This window comes from Orcinus orca, chromosome X, assembly GCF_937001465.1.
Source record: "Orcinus orca chromosome X, mOrcOrc1.1, whole genome shotgun sequence".
NCBI lineage: Eukaryota > Metazoa > Chordata > Mammalia > Artiodactyla > Delphinidae > Orcinus > Orcinus orca.
The window spans coordinates 18,206,076-18,233,329 of NC_064580.1; the positions used below are offsets into that span (position 1 = coordinate 18,206,076).

Here is a 27,254-nt window from a genome sequence, read left to right on the forward strand (position 1 = left end):
CCATTAAAAAAGGAAATCTTGCCATTTGGAACAGCAGGGATGAGGGCATCATGCTAAGTAAAATAAGTCAAATAGAAAAAGACAAATACTGTATCATCTCACCTATACATAGAATCTAATAAAACCGATATCATAGAAACAGAGAACAGATTGGTGGTTGCCAGAGGTGGGGAGTTGGGGAGGTGGAAGGCGGCCTGGGTGAAGGTGGTAAAAAGTACAAACTTTCACTTATAAAATAAATTTGTTCTGGGGATGTAATGTACAGCATGGTGACTATAGTTAAAAATACTGTATTGCATATTTGAAAACTGTTAAGAGAGATCTTAAAAGTTCTTACTACAAGAAAAAAAACTGTAACTATGTGAGGTGATGGATATTAACTAAACTTATTGTGGTAATCATTTCACAATATATACATATGTCAAATCATTATGTTATACATCTTAAACTTATACGATGCTATATGTCAATTATATCTCAATAAAGCTAGAAGAAAAAAGTTAAAATAAACCTGTCCTAAGTGCTGCTAGGGGAGTTTCAAACTTTAAATAGCATGTTACACATCATTAGTTAGCCCACTGCCCTTATCTTGGCCAAGAGTCAGTGTCAGTCAGTGTCCCAGTCTAGCTGTAAAATAATTTTATTCTTCGCAGCGAGAAAATGCTGCTTAAGCCAAGTCTTGAATAAATAGGCATTTATGCTCATTGTGAATTTAGTACTGCCAGATATTTACCTGATAGTCAATAAATATTAAATACTTGTTAGTTGCTACATGAAGAAAGAAGAATAATTTCTGACTAAATTCTATAGTAGTTTAAAATTTTCTTTCTTTAGCATTTGTATTACCTGTAAAGTCTTTTGGCAGCATGTAAGATTTTAATATCTTACTATTTTGGGAATGAGCTCATTTTAGATCTAAGAAGAAAGATTTATTCTTACAATAACAAAAGCTACCTTTTTTAGATCATTCTGTTAAGTGCTTTAAGTTTGTTATTTTACTGAATTTCGACAATCACCCTGTGTGGTATCTATGTCACCTCTGACTTGTTGATAAGGAATAGATCCAGAGAGGCTACATAAGTTGTCTAAAGTCATACAGCTAATAAGAAGGAGAGGTAAGCACCAAAACAAGATCAGCCTAACTCCATAGCCAATGCTCTACAACTATAGCAGATTCTGTCATGCCCCAGTCACATCCCTTTGGCACTTGTCACCTACTCCATGCTTGCCCACGGCATTCCATGGCAAGGGCCCACGATTTTCCACCTGCACAGGGCAGACCAGGAGTACAGGGGATTTAATGTCCCAGACAGCAGTGCCCAGCCAGGAGGGATGAAAATGGAGGATAGATGCCCCTGCTTACTTACCCCTTGAGTAGGACAATTCTGAAATGTGTTCCAGAAGTCCCCAGTAAGACTCACATCCCTACCCTCCTACTGATACTTCCTGGGATCACCTCCTCAACAAACGACTTGCATTCAAATCCTTCCCTGAGAGTCTACTGCTGCAACCCCGCCTAAGATAATACCACATTCCCTTGCTCTCCCTTCCAGCTTTAGTTCAGAAGTAACCTGAAAGGTCCCCCAGTTCAGTCTCCCACCCACTGCAGTTTTCTACAATATCACTAACAGACAACCATCAGACTCTGCTTATAGAATTCCAGGAAAATAGAGCTGAATATCAGCACGACAATCGATTCTACTTATTTCTTACTTGGATTGAGTAGAGCTACTCTTTTGTGTAACTTAAAACTTTTCTAGAGCTAGGGCAAAGTATTTCCTCTTCTACTTGCCAGCCTTATACATATCTGAAGACAGCTATCCAGTCCTCCCCAAGTCTTCCTTACTCCATTATTTTTCAATGTTTACTTATGTAAAGCACCTGATTAAGAGGGAACCAGAACTCTGGAAACAACTTTTAAGAGTTATCTGACATAGTCCCAGTTCCTGAAGCAAGACTAGATCTAAGTCATTGAAGACAGATGGTAAAACTATGTAAATCTGTGCTCAATATAATTTTTTACACTTTTTTTCCTGGCCACTGCCCAGAATTATGCCCCCTTCCCCCCATCCTCAGCCCTATTTCTTAATTATAAAGTAGAAAAAGAAGGCTAATTGGAATTCATCTATGGCATGACAATTTGCAGTAAAATATTAAAATTCATTTGTATGGAATTTTCAATTTTAGGGTTTGGCAATGATGAAAAGCACCCAGATCTTGGGGAAAAAAGGAACATGATTGCTGTCTAATTCTGTGATCTTTCTAAGAGTAGAAAGTATGTCTTTTTCCTTTGAAAAAAACTGTCCAAATTTGAAGAACTCAAAATTAACATGAAACTACTTCTTTCATGAGTGCTGGCATTATCAGCTTTCAAAGAAATGAACTACTCTCCATCATTATGTACAAATTTACATCATTATGTAAATGTCATCTATCCATCTCTAAGCCTTTTACAACGAATTCATCTTTTATTCATCTTGCGGTTGTGCGCTGGGCATTTGTGCCATATCCAAGATAGTCATTTTGGAGAGGGACATCTTAAGAATTTTGCTTTCCTGGCTTTCTGTTAAGGCCTTAGAAAATTGTTAGACTTAACTCACCTAACAGCAAAGTCCTTACTGTTAACTTTTCCAAGTATGTGTCCCTTAGGCTTATTCTAACATACCTCTTCTATTTAAAAATAGATAAACTGGGACTTCCCTGGTGGGGCAGTGGTTAAGAATCCACCTGCCAATGCAGGGAACATGGGTTCGAGCCCTGGTCTGGGGAGATCCCACATGCCATGGAGCAACTAAGCCCGTGCTCACAACTACTGAGCCTGCAATCTAGAGCCCAAGAGCCACAACTACTGAAGCCTGCGCGCCTGGAGCCCGTGCTCCGTAACAAGAGAAGACACCTCAATGAGAAGCCCATGCACCGCACGAAGAGCAGCCCCCGCTCACCGCAACTAGAGAAAGCCCGCGTGCAGCAACAAAGATCCAACGTGGCCATAAATAAACAAATAAATAAAATAATCTAATTAAAAAATAAAAATAAACTATTGGGTTTCAAGTAAGCTCAACCCTTACCAAGGCTGTGAAGAGTGTACCGAAATCTGCCCTTTCCCTCTAGGAGATGATGCCCCCTTTCTCCATCATTGTACATCAGGTGGCTTCTTACTCTCCCCCCACTCACCTGTTCTTATTAAATTATCTTGTATGAATCATTTACATCTTAGACATGTTAAAAGAAAAAAGAAAGAAATTTCTTTACACTGATGTGAATTGAAAGGTCTTGTCCACTGCCAAATGCATTTTAAAAATCAACCCAAATATATGTGAGATATTGGGAGGCAGGAGTGCTCTTCCCCCACCCTTAAAATCACCTATGATTACTCAGCAACCTACACAGAAAGCAGGTCCTGTCTTGAAACCTCTAAGGTGTTCACAAAACCAGTGCTGGGCTGATGGCATCAGGATTACAGGAGTGTTTACAAAATACAAATCCGTGGGATGCACCACTGGAGATTCTGAATCTGTAGGTTTGAGGAAGGAATCAAGGGAGAGAGGGAGGGAGGGAAGAAGAAAGTGAACAAATAATTGTGATAAACGCCAGGTCCAATTTTTAGTAATGATATATGGTCCAAGCTTATGAGATTTCCTCCTCCAAAGCCTGCTCTGAAAGTTCATCTGCCTACATATAAGGCTGTGCAGAAATGCCAGAAGTCTCCTCAATGTAACAAGCATGCCTATTTGGGGGTCAGGGGAGGTAAAGGTAAGAGGGGATATGATAATCATCCTGCTTCATAGAAAGCAAAGTACAGTGTTTCCCCAAGTCAGTTATCATTAGGAGTCCAGTGGTTTCATATTTAAAACCTAGGATTCATAAAATTAACATAATGTTTAATTAAGACCCTGAGCATAGTTTTTAATCTTCAATTCTCTCCCAAATGGACATTTGTTGAGGTTTCTCTGGAGCCTCATATCAGATGGATTAGTTACAGTGCTCTTGTTATAGTATTTCCCAGACACTCTTGGAAAATGGAGCAATATTTTAGAGGCTTGTCAAAATTTTTTCAATGGGGATCAAGAAAACTCTGCCAGGGCTTCCCTGGTGGCTCAGTGGATAAGAATCTGCCTGCCAATGCAGGGGACACAGGTTCTGTCTCTGGTCTTGGAAGATCCCACATGCCGTGGAGTAACTAAGCCCGTGTGCCACAACTACTGAGCCTGCGCTCTAGAGCCCGTGAGCCACAACTACTGAGCCGCGTGCCGAGAGCCTGTGCTCCAGAACAAGAGAAGCCACTGCACTGAGAAGCCCACGCACCGCAACAAAGAGTAGCCCCTGCTCTCCACAACTAGAGAAAGTCCGTGTGTAGCAATGAAGACCCAACGCAGCCAAAAATAAATAAATAAATGAAAATTAAAAAAAAAAAAAGAAAAGAAAACTCTCCCATAACAGAGCTGAGGCTTCAGGCCTGGTGGTCTTCAGCTCCCTTCTGCTCCTTAGCTCATTCCAGCCCTGCCTGACAGTCCCATCCAGGTGTACATGGAGATATCCAACTAGAACTTTCTAAGTAGAGACCTGATGTGATCCAAGGCTTATCTGTGTGTGTGAAGGACATGCTACCTTGTCTCTGACCCCGCAGAGAATGTTCCCCTGTACTGATGATGAAAATGGCTTTATATTCACAACTTTAGTCTGTGGGTAAGTTTCATCATTACCTCCTCCTTCTACTCACCCACCTCTTCCCTTGGTGCTTTCCTCTTCATGCTTCTCTTTTTCTCTTCGCCCACTTGTGACTCCACTGTGTCTTGTTTTCCTGATGTTCCGGCAGCCTAATACTGTCTCCTTGTTCTTCATAGACCTTTCATCCCCCACCCCCACAAACATATCTTACATCCTCATATAACTCATTTTTTCCCCTTGGCCTTCCAAATTCTCCAAAAGGAAGCACTTTCGCAGCTGGGCGTCTGGCTGTTCTCTAGTCTCCAGTTTTCTCTGTGAACATCTCACAGAAGAGTCTGTTGTAACAATTTTGTTCTGTGTTATTTAGTCCTACTGCATTTTCTTAGGAAAGGAAGCTCAAAACTCCATTATTCTATCTTGTTTCCTTTCTTTTTCTCCCACTTCTTTCATTAGATCATAATGTATTTTAGAGCTTCTTTTCGTTTTCTAATAGTACAAACACAGAGGCAAAAAAAAAAAATGCAGTGAGTTTTTTCCCTTCCTCCAAAAAGAACCCAGAGCTGATAGCATGAGAGATTCAGTCCAATTTAAGCTCTACTGAAAGTACAGTGTAGGCTTGTGGTGTTCTATAAATAACAACCACATTTCCCAAAGCTGTCTGTGGTTTATACAGAGGACCCCAATTAAACTCAAAACAGCTGAAGGAATAAACCAGTCAAAGAAAATGCATTTATAGTGTACCAGGCAGGTTAGACTACAGAATAAGTCAAATTCTAATTTCCTTAAAGTCATTGAGCTTCCATGTTTTGGTGAGATCAAATCCTAAATAATAAACCCATTTGATTTTACACACTCCCACAAACAAGCTTTTTATTTTACAGGTTCTTGGTAGCAATTTTTTGATGAGATCACATTTAGGGCAATCAAATGTAAATAAAATCTCATCTCTCTAACCCTGAAAGTATGAATCCACCCTTTCTATCACCTCTTCTTTGATAACTAATACATGGACCTCAACTCTGTAGGTAAGTCTTTGTTTCTATTTTTCAAAACATTATATTAGAACCCAGGTCAAACATGGTGTGCTAACCCTAATCCCTTGGTATGTCTATGTTAGGGTGTGGGGAAGAGTGTGGGAGATGACAGTGATGAGCACACAGTGACTCTTGACTTTCATGAGCAGGTTTGTATCCCGATTTACCAAGAGTAGGTGGGCACAAATAATGGAGAAGAAACGTGGTGGCAGTGACCGGTTTATCTGTCGATGAAATCCAGCTAAAGTCAACATTTGCCTTAGCAGGCTGGGGTATTTCTACCTGATGAAATGTCTTAATTTGACATGTTGATTTCCAAATTAGTAACCCATCTTTACTAAAATTGTCCCTTTCTCTAGTTCTGGTGTAAAGAGTTAAGAAATTATTTTGCCTCTCAACAGGGATTGGATAAGAAAACTCTGTCTTCTAATAAACAGGACAAGTTCCCTGAGCAATGCTCTACACAATACCCTACTTGAATCATTCTTAGACTTCTGAGTATGAGTCCAGGCTTTACTATTAAGCATTCATGCAAGAACTTTTCCCTTCCCTTCCAATACAATCACTTCTTCCTCCATTTGCTTCCCCAGGTTTATCACCTAAGAATATTGGCAATAAAGAGCTGGAAATAGTAAAATCAAATCGTTTTCTTCCCTATGTGTTTTAGCATCATGCCATCCAGACTGCCCCTATTTGTATGCCATCTTTTTTTTTTTTTTTTGCAGTACACGGGCCTCTCACCGCCGTGGCCTCTCCCGTTGCGGAGCACAGGCTCCGGACGCGCAGGCTCAGCGGCCATGGCTCACGGGCCCAGCCACTCTGTGGCATGTGGGATATTCCCGGACCGGGGCACGAACCCGTGTCCCCTGCAATGGCAGGCGGACTCTCAACCACTGCGCCACCAGGGAAGCTCTGTATGCCATCTTTTAAACCAACACTATTCTTTCAGGGAAGGACGATGGACAACCTTCTACGTCTGGTCTTGGGTTTAAGAGCAAGTTTTCCAAAATGACCTCAGAGATGAGGTTGCCAATTCTTCCTACCCATTAGTATTTGTGTTCAGCGTCCTGAAAAAACTGTCCGTTTTGCCAATTAGTTCACACTCATTTGGACATGTATCAGGTGGGGAGAAAGATGTTTTCTAATGCACTAGAACTGAAGGACGAAAAAAAAAATGGAGATGCAGTACCAAGTTGTGAATATTTTGGGACTCACTGTGCAAATTATTTCTAAGTATTCACCATAGCAGTTTTCCCCAACATATTTAGTGGGCGAATAGTACAGTCAGTGACACCTGGCCCTCTACGCTCATTCACATGATTTCATTAATTTGTTTCACCTAACTGCTTATTCCTTTCATTTTGCTTCTATTAGACTACTGAGGTTTTTCCTGCATTTTACCTAGTTTCCAAACAATCAGCATTAATCCTTCATTCATTCAATTACCTTACTAGGTACTGCCACAATACCTCTGCCTTCAACTTCCTTTTGAAACATTCATTACATTTCTCGCTGTTTAAAATTGTGAATTATTCTTGATATGCACATTTATCCTGAGGTAGATGAATACAGTTCTATAAAATGAAACAACAGGATGTGACAGTTCTTCGAAAAAAAGAAAGTCCTTTGAAATTAGCTCTCCTAGGAGTCTATTAACCCCTTATTCATATCTTTTGAATATTCTATATAAAACACACGGCTAATATAATCTCTGGACTGTTTTATTCTTTAATGAACAAAAACTAAAACTGAAGGAGAAGAGAGATTATCCCACAGGGGTGATACTTGAGAGCATAGTTAATATTTTAATTTCTTGGGGCTTCCCTGGTGGCGCAGCGGTTGAGAGTCCGCCTGCCAATGCAGGGGAGATGGGTTCGAGCCCTGGTCTGGGAAGATCCCACATGCCGCGGAGCAACTAAGCCCGTGCGCCACAGCTACTGAGCCTGCGCGTCTGGAGCCTGTGCTCCGCAACGGGAGAGTCCGCGACAGCGAGAGGCCCGCGCACCGCGATGAAGAGTGGCCCCCCGCTCGCCGCAACTAGAGAAAGCCCTCGCACAGAAACAAAGCCCCAACACAGCCAAAAATAAATAAATTAATTAATTAAAAAGAAAAAAATATTTTAATTTCTTTCTGAGCACTGACAAGTTGCCTGTATATGGGGCATGGGGTTTTTAATTCATTCATTTATTCAGAATGTTATTATGCCCCAATCTGAGCCAAGTACTGTGCTAGGTACTGAGGTATACAGTTATTAAAGACAACCCTTCACTCAAGTAGTATCTAAGCTAGCGCACAGAGAGACAAAAATATAATTATAAAACCGCATGTTGTTACAAGTTACGAACAAGAGAAGGACCAGGTGCCAGCTTAGGGGTTGAGGAAAGGCTTCCTCAAGACTGAAGGAGCAAGAGTAGGACAGTTTAGAAAGTGAGAGTGGTATTCCAGGCAAGGGGAACAGCATATGCAAAGGCACAGACACTGGAGGATAAACTGTATGTATGTGTGGGAATGTTAAATTTTAGGAAGGCCTCCATCCTCCAGGATGCTCAAAATTGCAACTGGTGTGCTTGCCTCGATTTTCCCAAATAATTTATTTGTGATATGGACCAGTGTTAGAATAATGTATAACAAAACAGTAAGTTATCTTTCTACTGTCTGCTTATAAGGATCACTTTAATCTTCGTGCGCTTGACTACTCTCAAGTGGTACTTGTTTGTAGATGTGTTTGATAGGAAAAGACAAGAAGGTTATTTACCTTCTTGTCTATTGAAGGTGAGACAAGAAGGTAAATAAATTTGAAATTGGTAAGCCAATTTCAAATTATCAGTATGGGTGAGGAAGATATATTCTTTAGGAAAATTACTCAGCTAAGACCATTGTCCTAGACCAGTAGTTCTCAAAGTTTAGCATTCATAAGAATCCCCTGGAAGCCTTGTTAAAACACAGATGGCCAGGCCCCATCTTCAGAGTTTTGATTCATCAGGTCTGGGTAGGGGTGAGAATTTGCATTTCTAACAAGTTCCCACGTGATGCTTATGCTGCTGATCTGGGACCATACTTTGGAGAAACTGGTCTACAGACTTCTTTCAAGTCATTGCAATCATAGAACTGAAAGTATCAAGTCACATGGACTCTTACATGTTAACCATAAATAAGAGTTTAATGCTCTCAAAATAACAGGCCGCACCCAAGATGTTTTCTAACTGAAGCCTAGAGACCTTAAATCTCATTCACTCCTGGGGCCCCACTTCCTTAGCTTTGTCCTCTGGGCTTCGAAAAGCAATGTGATTAAAATAATTTATTTCCATACTAAAAGCCTTGTTTTTGACAAGCGCACTCTCTCCTGTACTCTGGTGCTTTCTGAAATATTCTGTTACGTAAGGAGCAAATTACTCCCGAATTTAAACAGACTTCAACAGCTATTACCCTTGTGAAAGCTGCTCGTGAAAATGTGGAGAGTGATCTTTAATGTTTTCTCTTTCTGGTGAAGCGGAAATCAGGCAAAATAAATATCAGTCTGAGGGTCCAGATACTTGCAGCTGAATTTAAATAATGAAATAAAATATCATTATTTTCAAGGAACATTTGTCTTTAAAAAAAGGCTTTCTTTGCTTTCCAAACATATATGGCATTTTGACAAAATGAGCTTTTGCTATTATTTCCACTGAGAACGTTCACAGAAACCTTCAAGCGAACCAAGCCTCAAAGTAGCCTCAGGTTTTTTAAAATGACAAAATGGCTGTGGTTAAACAAAACATAAGCAGGGAACGTTCATTTTCACCCAGAAGAGCTCCTCACTTGCCTTGTTATGGAACTCTGCTGGCTGAGGGAGCCTCTGGTACTATGACTCCGCAGTTATTTTAAGTATCTGCGTGGGAGGGATGGGGGATGGAATGGACACAAGATTGATAAATTCCCTTACCTACCTCTGGAGGAGAGGAACTCTGGGCACGACGCTGTCTTATTTACACAGCGAAAAGTGGAATCCATTAGATTTGGCCTTGGGGTTAGGAGGGAAGGAGGAAAAGGAAAAAGAGAACATTAAATTTAAAATATTTCCATTTGTCCATAATTTTTGAAGCAAAACCACTCAGCAAGCAGTAGGATATTTTTAAAAAACATTTTAATGAATATATCACCATTTATTCATCTCTTTCCTGTCTCAGTGCTCTTGATAAATTGAGCTGAAATACCTGTGTAGCTCTTATCATCTGTGTGCAATTGGGGCTGTCAGAGGCATGATGGAGAGCAACCTAAGTCAATCCAAGTTAGAAGCAACAGATTTCACTCTGGGCAACGTTTTCTTTTTACCTAAAAAACACTACATATACTATCTGTGGATCTCTTGGTGAGGTGATTTCTCCTACAAAACTTGCCCATGCCAGAACTTCCCTGTGTCTAGCCATTTGTACAGAGACTCCCCTCTTCATGGCTGCCCGCCCCCCATACCAGGTCGGGAGTCATAAGCCCTACGCTTTTTTCTCAAGACCCTCCCAGAACATCAGATAAGAGAGAGCAGGAAGAAACAAAAACAAGTGAAAAGCCACCTTCTCATACGTCAGGACCCTGACATCCAAATCATGTAATTTAAATGCAGCCTCATAAGTTTTAGACCCAAGCCATACACCTAAAGAATACCATAATATGGTAAATATCATAATACTTAAAGAAAATATCCCTGACAACAGAGAATACGTTTGTCAAATGCATAAGCATCAAAAATAAATGAAGCATAAGTGGATTAGTGTAAGTATCCATGCTATGGGCTTTTGAGAGACTGTAACCCAAAATATTATTTCTGTTTTTTAGTATACTGCAAAGTATCCATAACTAATGGCTTTGTAGAATATATTAAACCATAATAACTACTGCATTTCATAAATTCTAAGGTGCAACTTTTTAATACATTTTTACATCTAAAAATCAGGATGCATCTTACAGTCAATGATGTATCATATTGCGGTTTCATTGGCAATTTTTAAAATTTAGTCATTTAGCAGATAAAACAACAATGTGCCTTATACTCAGTCGTGTCTGATTTGGTGATATACATAATTATCTACAACAAGAAAGAGCTTTAGCATGAAGCATTTCAACTAACGAATCATAATTTGAGTGACTTACTAAGTACAAGGCGTTAGGTTTAGGTGATGGGGAGGCAAAGATAAATAGAATGTATCTCTGATTTCAGAGTTAACAGCATAGTAAGGTAGAGTCACATATAAGCAACTAAATAAGTGCAAAATTTAGTGCTGTGGGAACACAAAGGAAGGAGAAAGTCATCCTGATTAAAGGATCAGAGAAGGCCCATGGAGGAGGTGATTTTTGAGATGAGTCTTAAGAAATGAGAAAGCTTCATCAGGCACATTTGGTACAAGTAGATATAAATGTAGAAGGTTGAAGGAGTAGGATCTAACCTGAAGAAGAAGAAAAGCAAATCAACAGATTCTGAAAATTGCTCAAGAAATATCAGAGTTGTGATATCATTGACTGAATAAGAAAACCAATTGGCAAGGCCAGTTTGAGCAAGGGGTGGGAGGAGTGAAGGTGGAGTGGAATACAGATTGGTTGGGGTATGTTAAGTTTGAGGTATTTATAGGGCATTGTAATAGGCATTTGCCTTTTTTTTTTTTTTTTTTTTTGCGGTATGTGGGCCTCTCACTGTTGTGGCCTCACCCGTTGCGCAGCACAGGCTCCGGACGCGCAGGCTCAACGGCCATGGCTCACAGGCCCAGCCGCTCCGCGGCATGTGGGATCTTCCCGGACCGGGGCACGAACCCGTGTCCCCTGCATCGGCAGGCGGACTCCCAACCACCGCGCCACCAGGGAAGCCCGGCATTTGCCATTTTTGAGTGCCCATCCCACACCCGGGAATATCCCCACTGTGTAAGTCTTGTTAGAAGGTAGGGCCCACTTCCCACTACAGAAGTTTAAAAAGCCAAATATTTGCTTCCCAGCTCCTCTTGCAGCTAGGGTACAGCTGAAACTAGCTTTCGCTAAACAGACATGCCCGTCTTGGGGTTTGAATCTGGAGTTAGTGATGCAAAAATGTAAGGCTAGGGGAGACTTCTTTTGGAGGTGAGGGCAGTGGCAGGATCCAGTGTCCATTAGAAGCTGCAGTATCCAGCATTCAGCAGTGCTGTCTTTACCACTCTGGCTCTGCTGAGTAATTTTGGCCAGAGTCCCAGGTATGAAACCTCTCTACAATCTTGCCTGTTTTCCAGCTTTCCCAGGGATGCTGGGAGATAGCCAACATCTTTTCAATAGGTTGTTTTTCTGTTTAAATCCATAAGAGTCAATTTCTATGGTTTGCAAAGTAAGAACCCTGGGTGCTAAAGACATATATCAGAAGATGCCTGACAAGGACTTGGAAAAGGAGCATACAGCATAGGAGGACAGTTTACCTAGAGAACAAAATAGGGGAATCATTTGATTAGGACTGAAACTTAAAACAAAGAAAGAAAATACAGATAGAGAAAAGAGGGAGGAAGGAAATGGCATTGTTTTGGAGGGAGGATGGAACAAGAACACTCAGCACATCTGAGAGAAGGGAAGGAAGAATCAGAGCCATAGAAAGCGCATGTCCTGAGGGCCTACATGTGCCAAGCATCTTGCATAAGCTAACTCATTTAATTTTTACAAATATTACGTATTGCTATCCTAACTTTACAGTTGAGAAAAATGAGATGCATAAACATTAATTAAATAACTTTCTGAAAGTTACATAAATAATAAGTGGTGTGACCAGGATTCAAACTCAGATTTGTCTGATTCCAACATCACACTGCCTCCCTGCCATCAGCTTTAGGTAAGGATTTTGACACAGAAGCCAAAGATAAGGCTTACTGCAGGAGTTCTCGACTCCAGCTGCACACTGGTAACATAAATGGAGATATGGAAACTTATAATGCCTGGATCCCACCCCCAGAGTTTTCGATGTAATTGGTTTGAGGTGCAGCCTGGGGATCAGGACTTTTAAAAGCTTCCCAGATGGTTCCAATATGCAGCCAAGATTGAGAACCACTGTGGTGGGTGCTATTTCAGCAGAGGAGTGAAACGGTTTGAAGAAAGAGAGGGAAATTAGGCTACAGAGGCAGCAAGTGGTGAAGTGAGGTATTGATAGGGGAACAGTGCAGTGAGGAGGAACAGGTTTGAGTGACATGAGTTTCAAGTGGGTCGAAAAGTAAATTGGAAGTGGACACAGGGAAAGTGAATGTAGACCATTCATACAGTAATAACCATGGAGGTGAAGGGAGGTCGATAGCCACTCTCAACTGTAAGTTGAGAAAATGCTTTGGAAGGATAAAAACAATGAGAACATCTGTAAGCTGAGAGAAAGGGGGCCCTGGCAAGTGAGAATTGCAGATAAAAGTGAGAGGGTTGGGGTCCTGGAAAAGATGGAGTCTGTATTCAAAAGGAGAGAAAGGTTAACTTTTCTGGACAGGAAAAGGACATTTTTCCTTTAATAAAGGAAGAAAATATTTTTTCTTTGGTCAGAGAGGCTGAGATAGATAGTGGGAAAGTAATGGAGGGAGCTTGAGGAAAGTGAAAGGGTGGGATTGGAAAAATGAATATAAGGAAGGGAATAAAGGAGTCAAAACAAAGGAATTAAATAGCTTTAACCTGATATCATATAAAAGGAATTTCAAGTGTAACTAATCATTAGGGTTACATGACTTTCTTAAACAATACTTGGGAGTTTTGAGAAGGTGAGAAAATGGATGAGGAAGTTTACCCAGAGCTGGGGATTGCCCAGACTGACTGGGTGGTAGGTCAAGGGAGTCAGGAACTTTGGGGTGCTACTGAGATCACATACAGATACACATTTGAAATCTAAGCAAGGCTGTTTACTTTGGCATGAAATTTAATATATTAAAATTTACACTAGCCTCCATCCCTGACTTGGCACATAAAATATGTGAAATCCATACGTTCATGTTGAAATCCAAATGCATTCAAAGATAGATAATGATGACTCGAATAGAGGAAGAAGTTGTGGTTTCACATCACGAAATGGTTAGAAGAGATTAGAATAGTGACCAGAGCCCTAAATAATTTGGTAATTCATCTTTCCTGCTTTCAGACAGGCCACATTTCAGGCACTGGCTAAAACATACAGATTTAAATATAGATAAAAATCAGCCCAGTAAATACAGGGTGCTACTTCCATCGATTATGCCTTTTCTAATTTAACAGGCAAGGGAGTTTCTGAAATATTGCTCGCGCTGATGCATCTGTTCCCTTCTAATTCAGATCTCTGAAGGCTCAAACTTCCCAGTTTCTCAAGCCTCATTCTAGCCACAAACCAGTTCATAATAAGTTTTATTTGTGACACAATTTTTAAGAAATGTTCCTCCAGACAACCATGGCATTGTGCTTGGTACTTTCTGTTCTTTGAAATGCTCTCTTTCAATTCTGAAATTTGGCACAAAAGGTCCCCTCTGCTTAGAATGCTCTCCTTCCATCCCTCATCCCTCACCCCCCACCCTGCCCCCTTCCTTTGCTTTTTTGTTTAGATAACTCCTTCAGGACTCCATTGAAGTATTCCGATAGGCTTTCTCTAGACATATGACCCCATAATACCGTGATCTTACTTCCTATTCCATACCATGCATCCCAGTTTTAATTATTTGTCTAGAGTCTGTCTGTCCTGCTAAACTATAAGATTCACCAGGCAAGGACCATGCCTGGCACGTCGTAAGTATTCAATAAACATTTGTTGAGTATTTCAGTGAATAACTGTGACTGGAAAATGGGTTGTATCGGATAGAAACCAAGGCAGGAAGGCTCACTTAAGAAGCTATCACAGTCAACAGATAGAGCAGACTCCACCTATACCCACTTCACTCTTTTACCATTTTCATGCACGCTGACCCCCAGTGTGCTTTCCCTCCCAACAGCCAGCACTTGCATCTCTCGGCCTGAGGACTGCCCCCAGGCTGCCAGAGCCCTCCCATTGCCTGCTTCCAGAGCAGGCAGGGCCTGGAAATTGATGTCCCTTAGGGGCAGCCCTTAAGTAATGACTGACAAATACAAAACTATAAATACTCCAGCTCCCATGCCTTTTTCAAAAATAGGCAAAACTAAACAATAGATTGTTTAGGGATATATAGGTGGCCAAAAATAGAGAAACGCCAGGGAATGATCAGCAAAAAATTCAGGATAGCAGTTATCTCTGTGAGGAGGAGGAGGAAGTGATTAGGGAGGAGCTCTAAGATACTACTAATATTTTATTTCTTGAGCTGGGTAATGGGTGTATAATGTTCATTGTATTATTTTTTGTTATATATATACATGTGAACAACTACAGCAACAACAACAATGGTCCAGTAGGTTGAAGAGAAAATAGAGTAATAGGAAGATTTTTTTTCATACTGGAGGAGCATTGCAGGGATTGTGGACAGAAGGCAAGGAAGAATAAGGAGTATGGAGAGAAAGTGTCGAGAGAAGTAAAGCAGACTGTGCTAGCCTTGGGGAAATGCTGGACTATATGACCCAGCAATCCCATTCCTAGGTGGAACCCAACAGAAATGAATGCATGTGTTCATCAAAAGATGTGTACAAGAATGCTTAGGAATGGAGTTCTGACACATGCTACCACATGGATGAACCTTTAAAAAGACCTAAGTGAAAGAACCCAGTCACAAAAGGACAAATATTATATGACTCCACTTATCTGAGGTACTTAGAGTAGGCAAATTCATAGAGACAGAAAGTACAGTAAAGGTTATAAGAGGCTGGGAGGAGGAAGGAATGGGGAGTTATTGTTTAATGAGTACAGGCATACCTCAGAGATACTGTGGGTTCATTTTCAATAAAGCGAATATCGTAATAACGTGAGTCACGTGAATTTTTTGATTTCCCAGTGCATATAAAAGTTATGTTTAAACTATAGTCTATTAAGCGTGCAATAGCATTATGTCTAAAAAAATGTACATACCTTAATTTAAAAATAATGCTGTTGGAAAAATGGCACCAATAGACTTGCCTAGCACAAGGTTGCTACAAACCTTTAATTTATATATATATATAAAAAAGCCAATGTCTGCAAAGTGCAATAAAGTTAAGTGCAATAAAACAATGTATGCATGTACAGAGTTTCTGTTTGGGATGATGAGAAACTTCTGGACATGGATAGTGGTGATACTTGTGCAACATTGTGAAGAAAATACACGTAAAAATGGCTAAAATGATAAATTTTATGTCTATTTTACCACAATTAGTTTAAAAAGAGAAAAAAGTATGCTTATAACAACACTAGTCTTAATATCCTCAATTAGAAACAACCCTAATGTCCATCATCAGTATAATAGATAAATACATTCACACAGTGGGGTATATTCACACAATGAAATACTATACAGCTTTGAAAATGAGCAAACTAAAACTACACACAGCCACATGGATGACTCTCAACAACATAATATTGAGTGAAGGAAGCCAGAGGCAAAAGAGGACATACTGTATGATTACGTGTATATAGTTTATAGACAGATAAAACTAATTCATTATAGGTGAGGGGAAAAGGTTTTAACTGGAAGGGAGAAGGGCCTTCTGTGGTGCAGGTAATGTAATGCCTGTGTTCACTCTGAGAATTCATTGAACTGTACACTTATGGCCTTGTGATTTGTGCACGTTTCTGTATGTAATTATACTTTAAAGTTTACTAAAAAATAAAATAAAAGCAACATAGGGATTCTTCTACCTCTGAGAGATATACAAAAGTGTGGGAGAAGTTTGACATCTATATAGCTATTCTTGAATTCCATTTATATTGTACTGTTGCAGAATTGGAAGCCTCTAATTGTTGAAAATATGTTAAAACTATTCTTATTCTTTAGATCTCCTAAAAATTTTTAGTATTTCCCTCAAGATAATTTATGTGAACCTAAGTTTCCTTGATGTTTCAACTTCATTTTTCACTTTTTATTTTCAGCAATCTAAAAACTATGTTAAAATTTAGCCAATTTCATATTATGTTCTATGGAGATAAATGGATAATAAAAAATTTAAGTAAAAAGTACAAATCAATCTTTTTGATATTGCTTTGAAAATAGTTTTTAATTGGCAAAAAAATCTATTCATTGTGAATTGGAGGATGCTATGTGGCATTAAATGATTACAAGTCTCATTATGTAATATAATTAAACTATTATAAAAACTGTTGGAGTTGGAAGGAATCTTAGGGTCATCAAGTCCAACCGTCAAACTAAATATAAAAGTCTTCTCTCCAACAGCTTGTGGTTCTCTGCCCAAATACTTCCAGAGACCCTCACCCAAGGTTCCCAAATTCACTGTTGAATCACTGTTATTGTTTTAAAGTTCTTCCTTAGATGAATTAAAATCAGTCTTCCTGTAACTTCCACCATTGATAACAGTTCCATCCTCCAAAATATAGTGGAATAAATTAAACTGTTTTTCCATATGATGTGATAGTAGAAAATAGCATACAGTGGAACAGCCATGGGTTCAAGTTCTATCTCTATCTCTTACTAACTAGCTGACCTTATTTTTCTCATACACAAAATGAAGTGAGAAGATCATCTTACTAAGTTGTTGAGACAATTACACAGATTATACATTAAGCACCAGGAACAGATCCAGTTCCTCATAGTAGAAGACCAATAAATTGTACCTTTTAAAAGTTACATGTGAAGATAATATATTTCCCCTTTGTCATGTTTTCTCCAAAACCTTCCAATTTCTTCCAACTATTCTTTATATGACATGCTCTCCAGGCTTTTCATAGTCTTGGATCCTGTCTTTTTGATACATGCCACTTAGTTACCATGTCACATGATACAGAATACATTACACCAAATATTATCTTTTTCTAAAAAAACTTTTTTGAAATATAGTTGATTTACAATGCTGTGTTAGTTTCAGGTGTACAGTAAAGTGACTCAGTTATATATATATATATATATATATATATTCTTTTTTTTTTTACATTCTCTTCCATTATAGGTTATTATAAGATATTGAGTATAGTTCCCTATGCTATACAGTAGGTCCTTGTTGGTTATCTATTTTATATATAGTAGTGTGTAGGTTAATCCCTAACTTCTAATTTATCCCACTCCCTCTCTCCCCTTTGGTAACCATAAGTTTGTTTTCTATGTCTGTGAGTCTATTTCAGTTTTGTAAATAAGTTCATGTGTATCATATCATAGATTCCACTTATAAGCAATATCATATGATATTTGTCTCTCTCTGTCTGCCTTACTTCACTTAGTATGATAATCCCTAATTTCATCCGTGTTGCTACAAATGGCATTATTTCATTCTTTTTTATGGCTGAGTAATATTCCATCACATATATATACCACATCTTCTTTATCCATTCATCTGTTAATGGATATTTAGGTTGCTTCCATGTCTTGGCTGTTGTAAACAGTGCTGCAATAAACATTGGGGTGCGTGTATCTTTTCGAATTATGGTTTTCTCTGGATATATGCCCAGGAGTGGGATTGCTGGATCATACAGTAACTCTATTTTTAGTTTTTTTAAGAAACCTCCATACTGTTCTCCATAGTGGCTGCACCAACTTACATTCCCATCAACAGTGTATGAGGGTTCCCTTTTCTCCACCTCCTCCCCAGCATTTGTCATTTGTAGACGTTTTAATGATGGCCATTCTTACTGGTGTGAGGTGATACCTCACTGTAGTTTTGATTTGCATTTCTCTAATAATTAGTGATGTTGAGCATCTTTTCATGTGCCTTTTGGCCATCTGTATGTCTTCTTTGGAGAAATGTCTTTTTAGATCTTCTGCCCATTTTTTGACTGGGTTGTTTGTGTATTTGATATTGAGCCATATGAGCTGTTTGTATATTTGGGGGATTAATCCCTTGTCACCTGCATGGTTTGCAAATATTTTCTCCCATTCTATAGATTGTCTTTTTGTTTTGTTTATGGTTTCCTTTGCTGTGCAAAAGCTTTTAGGTTTAATTAGGTCCAATTTGTTTATTTTTTATTTCCATTACTAGGAGACAGATCCAAAAAGATATTGCTGTGATTTATGTCAGAGAGTATTCTGCCTATGTTTTCCTCTAGGAGTTTTATAGTATCCTATCTTACATTTAGGTCTTTAATCCATTTTGAGTTTATTTTTGTGTATGGTGTTAGGGAGTGTTCTAATTTCATTCTTTTACATGTAGCACACCAAATATTATCTGAGTACTCACTGGACAGTACTTTGATTTAATGCTGTCCAATAGAACTTTCTGTGATGAGAGAAATGTTCTATGCCTGCACTATCTAGTATGGTAGCCACCAGCCACATGTGGTTATTGAGTACCTGAAATGTGGCTGGTGTTTCTGAGGACCTGAAAGTTTAATTTAACTTATTTTAATTTATTAGCCACATGAGGTTAGTGGCTACCATTTTTGGACAGTGTAGATCTAGACATTATACTGCCATTAACACAACCTAAACTTGGATAACTATCTTAGAGTTCATTTCATACTGACAGTTTGTGATTAGCTATTTTAGTTTTTACTTCATAAAAACTAACTTTTACTTCATAACAACTACTATTGATATCGATCCAGTTTTCCTGCACCCTGTTATTATGGAAACTGTTTTCTGATTTTCTGAATCACTCTGGAACCTATCTTTAGGGAACCTCAATTTCCTCATCTGTATAATAATGATTGCTTGTACTACATACCTCACACAGTTGACTTAGTGTCAGAAAGTTAATGTATGTGAAAAAGTTTGGAATGCCAAAAAATGCTTTACAAAGTCACAATTTCAGCATCATTACCACTGTTAAATGTTATCTTTCAGGCTATCAAGATATTTATTAATCTGGATGCTATCTTTTAAGATTACCTTTCTCACTCCATGCTTCAGCTACATTGAGCCATATGCCCTCTCTTGCCTCTAGGTCTTCATACATGCTCTCCCTCCCTCTGTGCTCCCTACCCCCTCCTCACCTGGGAGAATGATGTAGTTCTTCTACTCTTGGGGGACTGGCTCAGGGGTTGTATTAGTCTGCTAGGGCTACCATAAAAAAGTACCACAGTCTTTGTGTTTTAACAACAAAAAGTTATTTTTTCACATTTCTGGAGGCTAGAAGTCTGAGATCAAGGTGTCAGCAGGGTTGGTTTCTTCTAAGACCTCTCTCCATGCTTGTAGATGGCCATATTCTCCCTGTGTCTTCACATGATTTTCTCTATGTGTGTGTGTGTGTCCTAATCTCTTTAGGACACACACACACATAGGATACTAGACATGTTGGATTACGGCTCACCCATATCATTTCTTTTTACATTAATTACATCTTTAATAGCCCTATCTCCAAACACAGTCACATTCTGAGGTACTGGAGATGAGAATGCCAACATATGAATTTGAAGGAGACAGAATTCAGCCCATAACAGGGGCTTTTATATCTACCACCAAGCAACTAAAAATTTGAGATTACATCTGTACTGGTCAGTTGAGATGTGTGGATAAAATTCAGGGGTTTTGTGAACATAAATGGGAAAAAAATCACATCTTTATTTTCACAAACATCTAAGTGAAATTTAGGATTTCCTTCAAATATGAATGTTAAGCAATAAACCACACTAGCCTTAGCTGTACCTGTGACTTCATCATCAATAAAAATCACAGCTATTTTCATAACATATTACAATTGTTGGAGATGTCTCAAATATTGTTTATGCTCATCACTACGTTGAAATTATGACAGTTTGCAGATTCACTACTGGATCTTGGTTTTTAATGGATTAGTAAAGAAATACTATTTCAGTATATCACAGACTTGTTTCATAAGTATTTTGATAACAATATTTCAGTATAGTTGGTTTCCTTTGCAAGTCTGCATAATTTATTTTACACATTTAAAAACATTCTGAGAAGGGGGTTCAACTCATAGGTATCATCATATGTCAAAGGGGCTCATGGCACAAAAAAAGGTGAGAACTCCTGACTGATGGACCTGACCATAGATGGCAGCCCTGTCAGATGTGAAAACAAGGCAATTCAGCCAAGGCAAGATAGGTTGGGTTTAAAGTCTTTAATACAATGTCTTCATAATTTGAGATAACGGGACCTTGTTCTGTGTATTGTGCCTGCCAAAACTTATAAACAGCAAGATCCATTTTCTTTTACATCAGCTCAATCTGGCCTCAACTATGCACTCTCTATGAGGTCATCAGCTTAGGAAGTGCCTCCCTTCTACCCAGGTCCTGGGTCCTGATTTGATGCTTTGGATAGATCAGCTAAGCTTTGTCCCTGAGAAGGCCAATGACCCAGGATTTTTCTGAAGAAAATGATTCTGTTGCCTGAGAGAGGGGTTTACTGAGAGAGATGTGTGTGGGCCCCTTAAAATCAGTTTCACAGCCCACACTCTAGCAACAGTTTTCCCTCTCTGGCCCAAACTGGAAGTTTCTAACTACTTTCTCCTACCCCAGAACCCCTGGAAGCTATATTTATGCTCTTAGTGTCCTACTATCTGTGGAGTAGGGTTGGATCAGGTTTTGTGGATCCCTGAAGCTTATACACTTTGGGGGCCCTTTTTGAGAAAAAGGCTGCAAAACTACAAATAGAAAATTAAGTGCAGGGCCTTCAAAAGGACCTATGCAACTGAGGGGTCTGGAAGCTTAAGTTCTTTTCAGTACACCTGCCTTTGTAATAGGGACCTTGGTACAACAGAAAGAATAACAGAAAGAGTATTATATTTGGAGTTAGATTTTGAGCCCCTAATCTATTTTTTAAATTTTATTGGGTATAACTGATTTACAATGTCGTGTTAGTTTCAGGTGTACACCAAAGTGGATCTGTTATTCAAATACATATATCCACTCTTTTTTAGATTCTTTTCCCATACAGGCCATTACAGAGTATTGAGTAGAGTTCCCTGTGCTATACAGTAGGTCCTTATTAGTTATCTGTTTTACATATATTAATAGTAGTGTGTATGTGTCAATCCCAATCTTCCAGTTTATCCCTCTTCCCATCCTTACCCCCCCAGTAACCATAAGTTTATTTTCTACATCTGTAACTCTATTTCGGTTTTGTAGATAAGCTCACTTGTAGCCTTTTTTTAGATTCCACATATAAGCGTTATCATATGATATTTGTCTTTCTCTGTCTTACTTCACTCAGTATGAGAATCTCTAGGTCCACCCGTGTTGCTGCAAATGGCATTATTTTCTTCTTTTTTATGGCTCGGTAATACTCCATTGTATATATGTACCACATCTTCTTTACCCATTCCTCTGTTGATGGACATTTAGGTTGTTTCCATGTCCTGGCTATTGTGGATAGTGCTGCAATGAACATTGGGGTGCATGTGTATTTTTGACTTATGGTTTTCTCTGGATATATGCCCAGGAGTGGGATTGCTGGATCATATGGTAGCTCTATTTTCAGTTTTTTAAGGAACCTCCATACTGTTCTCCATAGTGGCTGTACCAGTTTGCATTCCCACCAACAGTGTAGGATGGTTCCCTTTTCTCACCCTCTCCAGCATTTATTGTTTGTAGACTTTTTGATGATGGCCATCAAGCCCCTAATCTATTACTTCCAGCCTAGAATACTTCCATGGTCAGAGAGGCTAGGGAAAATGGAGGACCCTAGCAACCCAGGAGTGTAGGGACCCATGTATCTCCATAAGAACACCATCCTTAGAAGGGTTGTTTGAGAATCTATGACAATTGATGTGAAAGGACAATAAGCTGAAGAGTGTTAATAAAATGTGAATTGTGGTTTTATTACAAGAAGTCTTCCTACAGAAAGGTCTCTCTTTGCAGCTCCTTGGCTGCCAAACAAGAACTCAGAGAAGATGGCAGTGGAAGCCATGGGCACTGTCTTTCACCCATACTTGGACCATGGTAAGAGTCAAAGTCACCACTCCTTCTACTCTTTTCTTCTTCATTTGCATCCAGAATGGTCTCTATACTAGCCAAATTTTAATTAAAAGGAAGTGGAATAGTAAGATATAATTTTCTACCTATAAAATTAGCATATAGGTGGGAGTATTACAGCTTTCTTGGAAAGCAATCTGAGAGACTGTTAAGAACTTACTTAAAAGATGAACATGTATACCTATCCTAAGGAAGTAATTAGAGACCAATGAATATTTCGATAGGGTTATTTATCATTCTGAATAATTGGAAACCTAAATGAACAATGTCCAATATTATGTGAATGGATAAATAAAATAGCATAATAAAATAATTACAGTGTACTCAGATAATGGGCTAATATGCATTCATTAAAATAATGCTTTAAAATATTCCTTTAAATGAATGTTTATAATGTTATAAAAAATTATGTGCAGAGTAAAATCTCAAGTTTGAAAGAAAACATGTTTAAAGGTTAACACTGGTTATCTGCAGGTATTGGCTTTTGAGTAATGTTACTTCCTTCCCTATTCTTTTATGTATTTTCCAAACTTTCCACCATAGACACATGTCATGATTACAATCAGGTAAAAAAATTAATCTAAAAAAATGAAAGAATTTGATCTGAAAATGGAGATACCTATTGCTCATACAAAGTTTGGTTTCAGATGCACTTCATTACCAGTATCAGTTAACAAGACTAAGACTTTGCTGGCAAGTACCTGGGATCAGGTTTGCTAGAATTTTAAAAAGGCCTCTGTCTGTGAGCAGTAGACAGGAACAGCTTAGTTTTATAACATGGTAAAAGAATGGGCAAATGGAGCCTGATTCTACCAGCCTGTCTGGCTTTGAAATTGTGTGCTATTTGTGTAACTGCTCATGCTTGGTCGACAGATCAAGGGGCACCCTGCAGATCCTCACATGGCAAGAACTTAGATGGTAATTTCAGGCCACAACAGATGGGAACTGTAAGTGCAGAAGGTCACTCAAAATATTAGTTGCTTTATCTCTGTAGAGCTATGAAGAGAGGGAAGAAGTTACAGACCTGCCGTAAGATAGTGCATTTGGTTCATTCCAGAACACTCCTATCAGTATGCTTGAAGGGCAGAGCACATACAAGGGCAGAATTTCAATTAAGTCATTCACCAAAGTCCATCGAGAACAAGGGCAGCGAATGACAGCCTGGCCAAAAGACTGTCAATGACAGCGTGGCCAATAAACATTGAATTAGGGGTTTCCATATACGTATAATGTCACAAGGCCCTACAAATACAAAACCTATTTTGGAAAAAAGCATGCTATACTGTTGTTCTACTTAGTAATTCAGAGCCTTAAATGATTCAGAACGCAATTTAAATGAAAAAAAGTTTTAAATATTGGTAACATAATACTTAAAGTGGTCAAATTTGCCACTGAAATGTTCTTTAGAGATGAATTTTCCTTTTTAGGACTGAGATGGTGCCAGTTTTTATAGGCAAAAAGAAAGTGTTTCAGTAGTGGAATTAAAGTATGAAAAATGTTTTTCAGGTCTTAATAAGATGACTGAGTCTATGATTAGGATACTTTTAAATGAGTAAAAAGTGATGAAGTCATGGGATGTGAATTAAATTTAGAATACATGAAACCAAGTGGGCTTTGAGGATCATGGCTCATATATTTTTCCCCTGCCTTTGGCTGGATTTAATGAAGACCTCTGAAATTTTCATACCTCCATCATTCAAAGGGCCTCTCAAAATATGCTTCATTATAGAAGGGTGACACCATCACAGACATATAATTAGATAAAGGAGAACAACAAGTGACATATAGAATTGAGATAAAAAAGAAGTAAAAATAAACCATTTAAAAGATGCTTGCTTTTAATTTAGAATATATTTGAAGAAGGAGTTATTAAAGAAAAATAGGCAAGCCTTTTATAAGTAAGAATATTTATTTATTGTATTTTTTGAAACATTATGTCTGATGTCTTGACATCTGCTATTTGATCTTCTAAATGGACTTTTCTTAACTGATTCATAAGCTATTTCTATAACAGGCAAATTGTCAGAAGAGTGAAAACTTTATGGATTAAGAAATGATCAAACTAAATGATTTTATGCTTAAGCAAATGAGACTCTTCTTAAGCCTTAATGCAACTATATAGAAAAATCTTGACTGTGGATACACTTTTAGGACTATACTTCACAAAGAATTTGAAAGTTGGAACTTACAAACTATATGGACCACTCCTTTGAAGAGTAATTGTAAAGGACTTGTAGACTTGGCATGGGCTTTCTTATTCACTCAAGCAGTTTGTGACACTGTTTCGAGTGTGACACCAATGGAGAGGATCTGTGTACATATGCTGTGAAGTTGAGTAAGGAGATGGAGATTTTCTAAATACATTCCTTCTTTTTGAGCGTCTGTTCAATGTAGTAAACATTGGGTTAGGTGATTACCATGTGCTGGGAGACCATGATGAATAAGACAAAGTCTCTACCCAAGTTGTTCACAGCTCATGCTGGCCTGCCTCAGCCCCCAACCCACATATGTAAGCAAAATGATGTCTACTTTGCTAATCATTGCCTTACTTCTTAACTTTGCTAATCATTGCCTTACTTCTTAACTTCCTCAACTTAATATGCCCCATGACTCAAACCCCTGGCCACAGATGATTAGACCACAGATGGACACATGGCCAAGGCTGGGCCAACCAGTCAAATTCTCTTCTGGGCATGGGAATTAAGACTCTTGAGTGTTGAATTCAATTAGGGATGGTGGACACTTAAACAGAAAGAACATGTAAAGTCAGAATTAGAGTCAGCAGTTGGTAATTAAGCCTCTAGAATCAAGTCTAAAATTAATGACTTAACATTGCTTCCCACCAAGACATCCTGACTTCTCTAATCTGGCTACCACCAAGAACAGCTATATCCATTTATATCTATGGGTTTTTATTCATTTTTCTACCATTACCTTCTCCTTTCCACCGAAATCAAAATTTTCCCACCTTTCAAGGACAACCTCAAGCCCCACTTCTTTAAAAACTTTTAAAATTGAAGTATAGTTGATTTACAGTGTTGCCTTAGTTTCTGGCATACAGCGAAGTGATTCACTTACACATATATATGTATATTCTTTTTCATATTTTTTCCATTATGGTTTATTACAGGATATTGAATATAGTTCCCTGTGCTATACAGTAGGACTTTGTTGTTTACCTACTTTACATATAGTAGTTTGTATCTGCTAACCCCCAACTCTTAATTTATCCCTCCCAACCCCCTTTCCCCTTTGGTAACCATAAGTTTGTTTTCTTTGTCTGTGAGACTGTTTCTGTTTTGTAAATAAGTTCATTTGTATCATATTTTAGATTCCACATATAAGTGATATCATATATTTGTCTTTCTCTGTTTGAGTTACTTCACTTAGTATGATCATCTCTAGGTCTATCCGTGTTGCTGCAAACGGCGTTATTTCATTATTTTTATGGCTGAGTAATATTCCATTGTATATATGTACCACATCTTCTTTATCCATTCATCTGTCAGTGGACATGTAGTTTGCTTCCATGTCTTGGCTACTGTAAACAATGCTTCTATGAACACTGGGGTGCGTGTATCTTTTTGAATTATGGTTTTCTCTGGATACATGCCCAGGAGTGGGATTGCTAGATCATATTGTAACTCTATTTTTAGTTTTTTAAGGAACCTCCATACTGTTCTCCATAGTGGCTGTACCAATTTACATTCCCACCAACAGTGTAAAAGGGCTCCCTTTCTCCACACCCTCTCCAGAATTTATTGTCTGTAGATTTTTTGATGATGGCCATTCTGACCAGTGTGAGGTGATACCTCGTTGTAGTTCTGATTTGCATTTCTCTACTAATTAGTAATGTTGAGCATCTTTTCATGTGCCTGTTGGCCATCTGTATGTCTTCTTTGGAGAAATGTCTATTTAGGTTTCCTGCCCATTTTTTGATTGGGTTGGGTTTTTTTGTTGTTGTTGTTTCTGAGTTGTATGAGCTGTTTGTATATTTTGGAAATTAAGCCCTTGCTGGTTGCATCATCTTAAAATATTTTCTCCAATTCTGTAGGTTGTCTTTTTGTTTTGTTTATGGTTTCCTTTGCTGTGCAAAAGCTTATAAGTTTGACTTGGTACCATTTGTTTATTTTTGCTTTTATTTCTATTGCCTTGGGAGACTGACCTAAGAAAACATTGCTACAATTTATGTCAGAGAACATTTTGCTTATGTTCTCTTCTAGGAGTTTTATGGTGTCATGTCTTATATTTAAGTCTTTAAGCCATTTGGTGTTTACTATTGTGTATGGCATGAGGCAGTGTTCTAACTTCATTGATTTACATGTATCAAGTCCTACTTCTTGATCATTTTGGACAACTTATTTCTCAGCAACTCCAGTAGTAGTGGTAATGATAATTATAATAACAATGGCAATAATTATGGCCAGCCCTTATTGAGCACATACTATGTTTGAGGCACTGTTTTGTGTTTTTTTAATTAATTAATTAATTTATTATTCTTTTTTTTTTTTTTTTTTTTTTTTTTGCGGTACGTGGGCCTCTCACTGTTGTGGCCTCTCCCGTTGCAGAGCAACAGGCTCCAGACGTGCAGGCTCAGCGGCCATGGCTCATGGGCCCAGCCACTCCACGGCATGTGGGATCTTCCCGGACCGGGGCACGAACCCGTGTCC

General features: G+C 38.6%; 1 protein-coding gene across 1 annotated transcript in view; it reads right to left on the minus strand.

Moving 5' to 3' along the window:
• Positions 1 to 27,254, minus strand: part of LOC125963102 (translation initiation factor IF-2) — a 181,656-nt gene that overhangs the window by 3,411 nt on the left and 150,991 nt on the right. The window contains exon 4 of the mRNA XM_049704944.1: positions 9,629 to 9,702. Within this exon, the coding sequence (XP_049560901.1) occupies positions 9,692 to 9,702 (11 nt within the window). The 3' untranslated portion in view covers positions 9,629 to 9,691. The remainder of the gene's footprint in view (positions 1 to 9,628; positions 9,703 to 27,254) is intronic.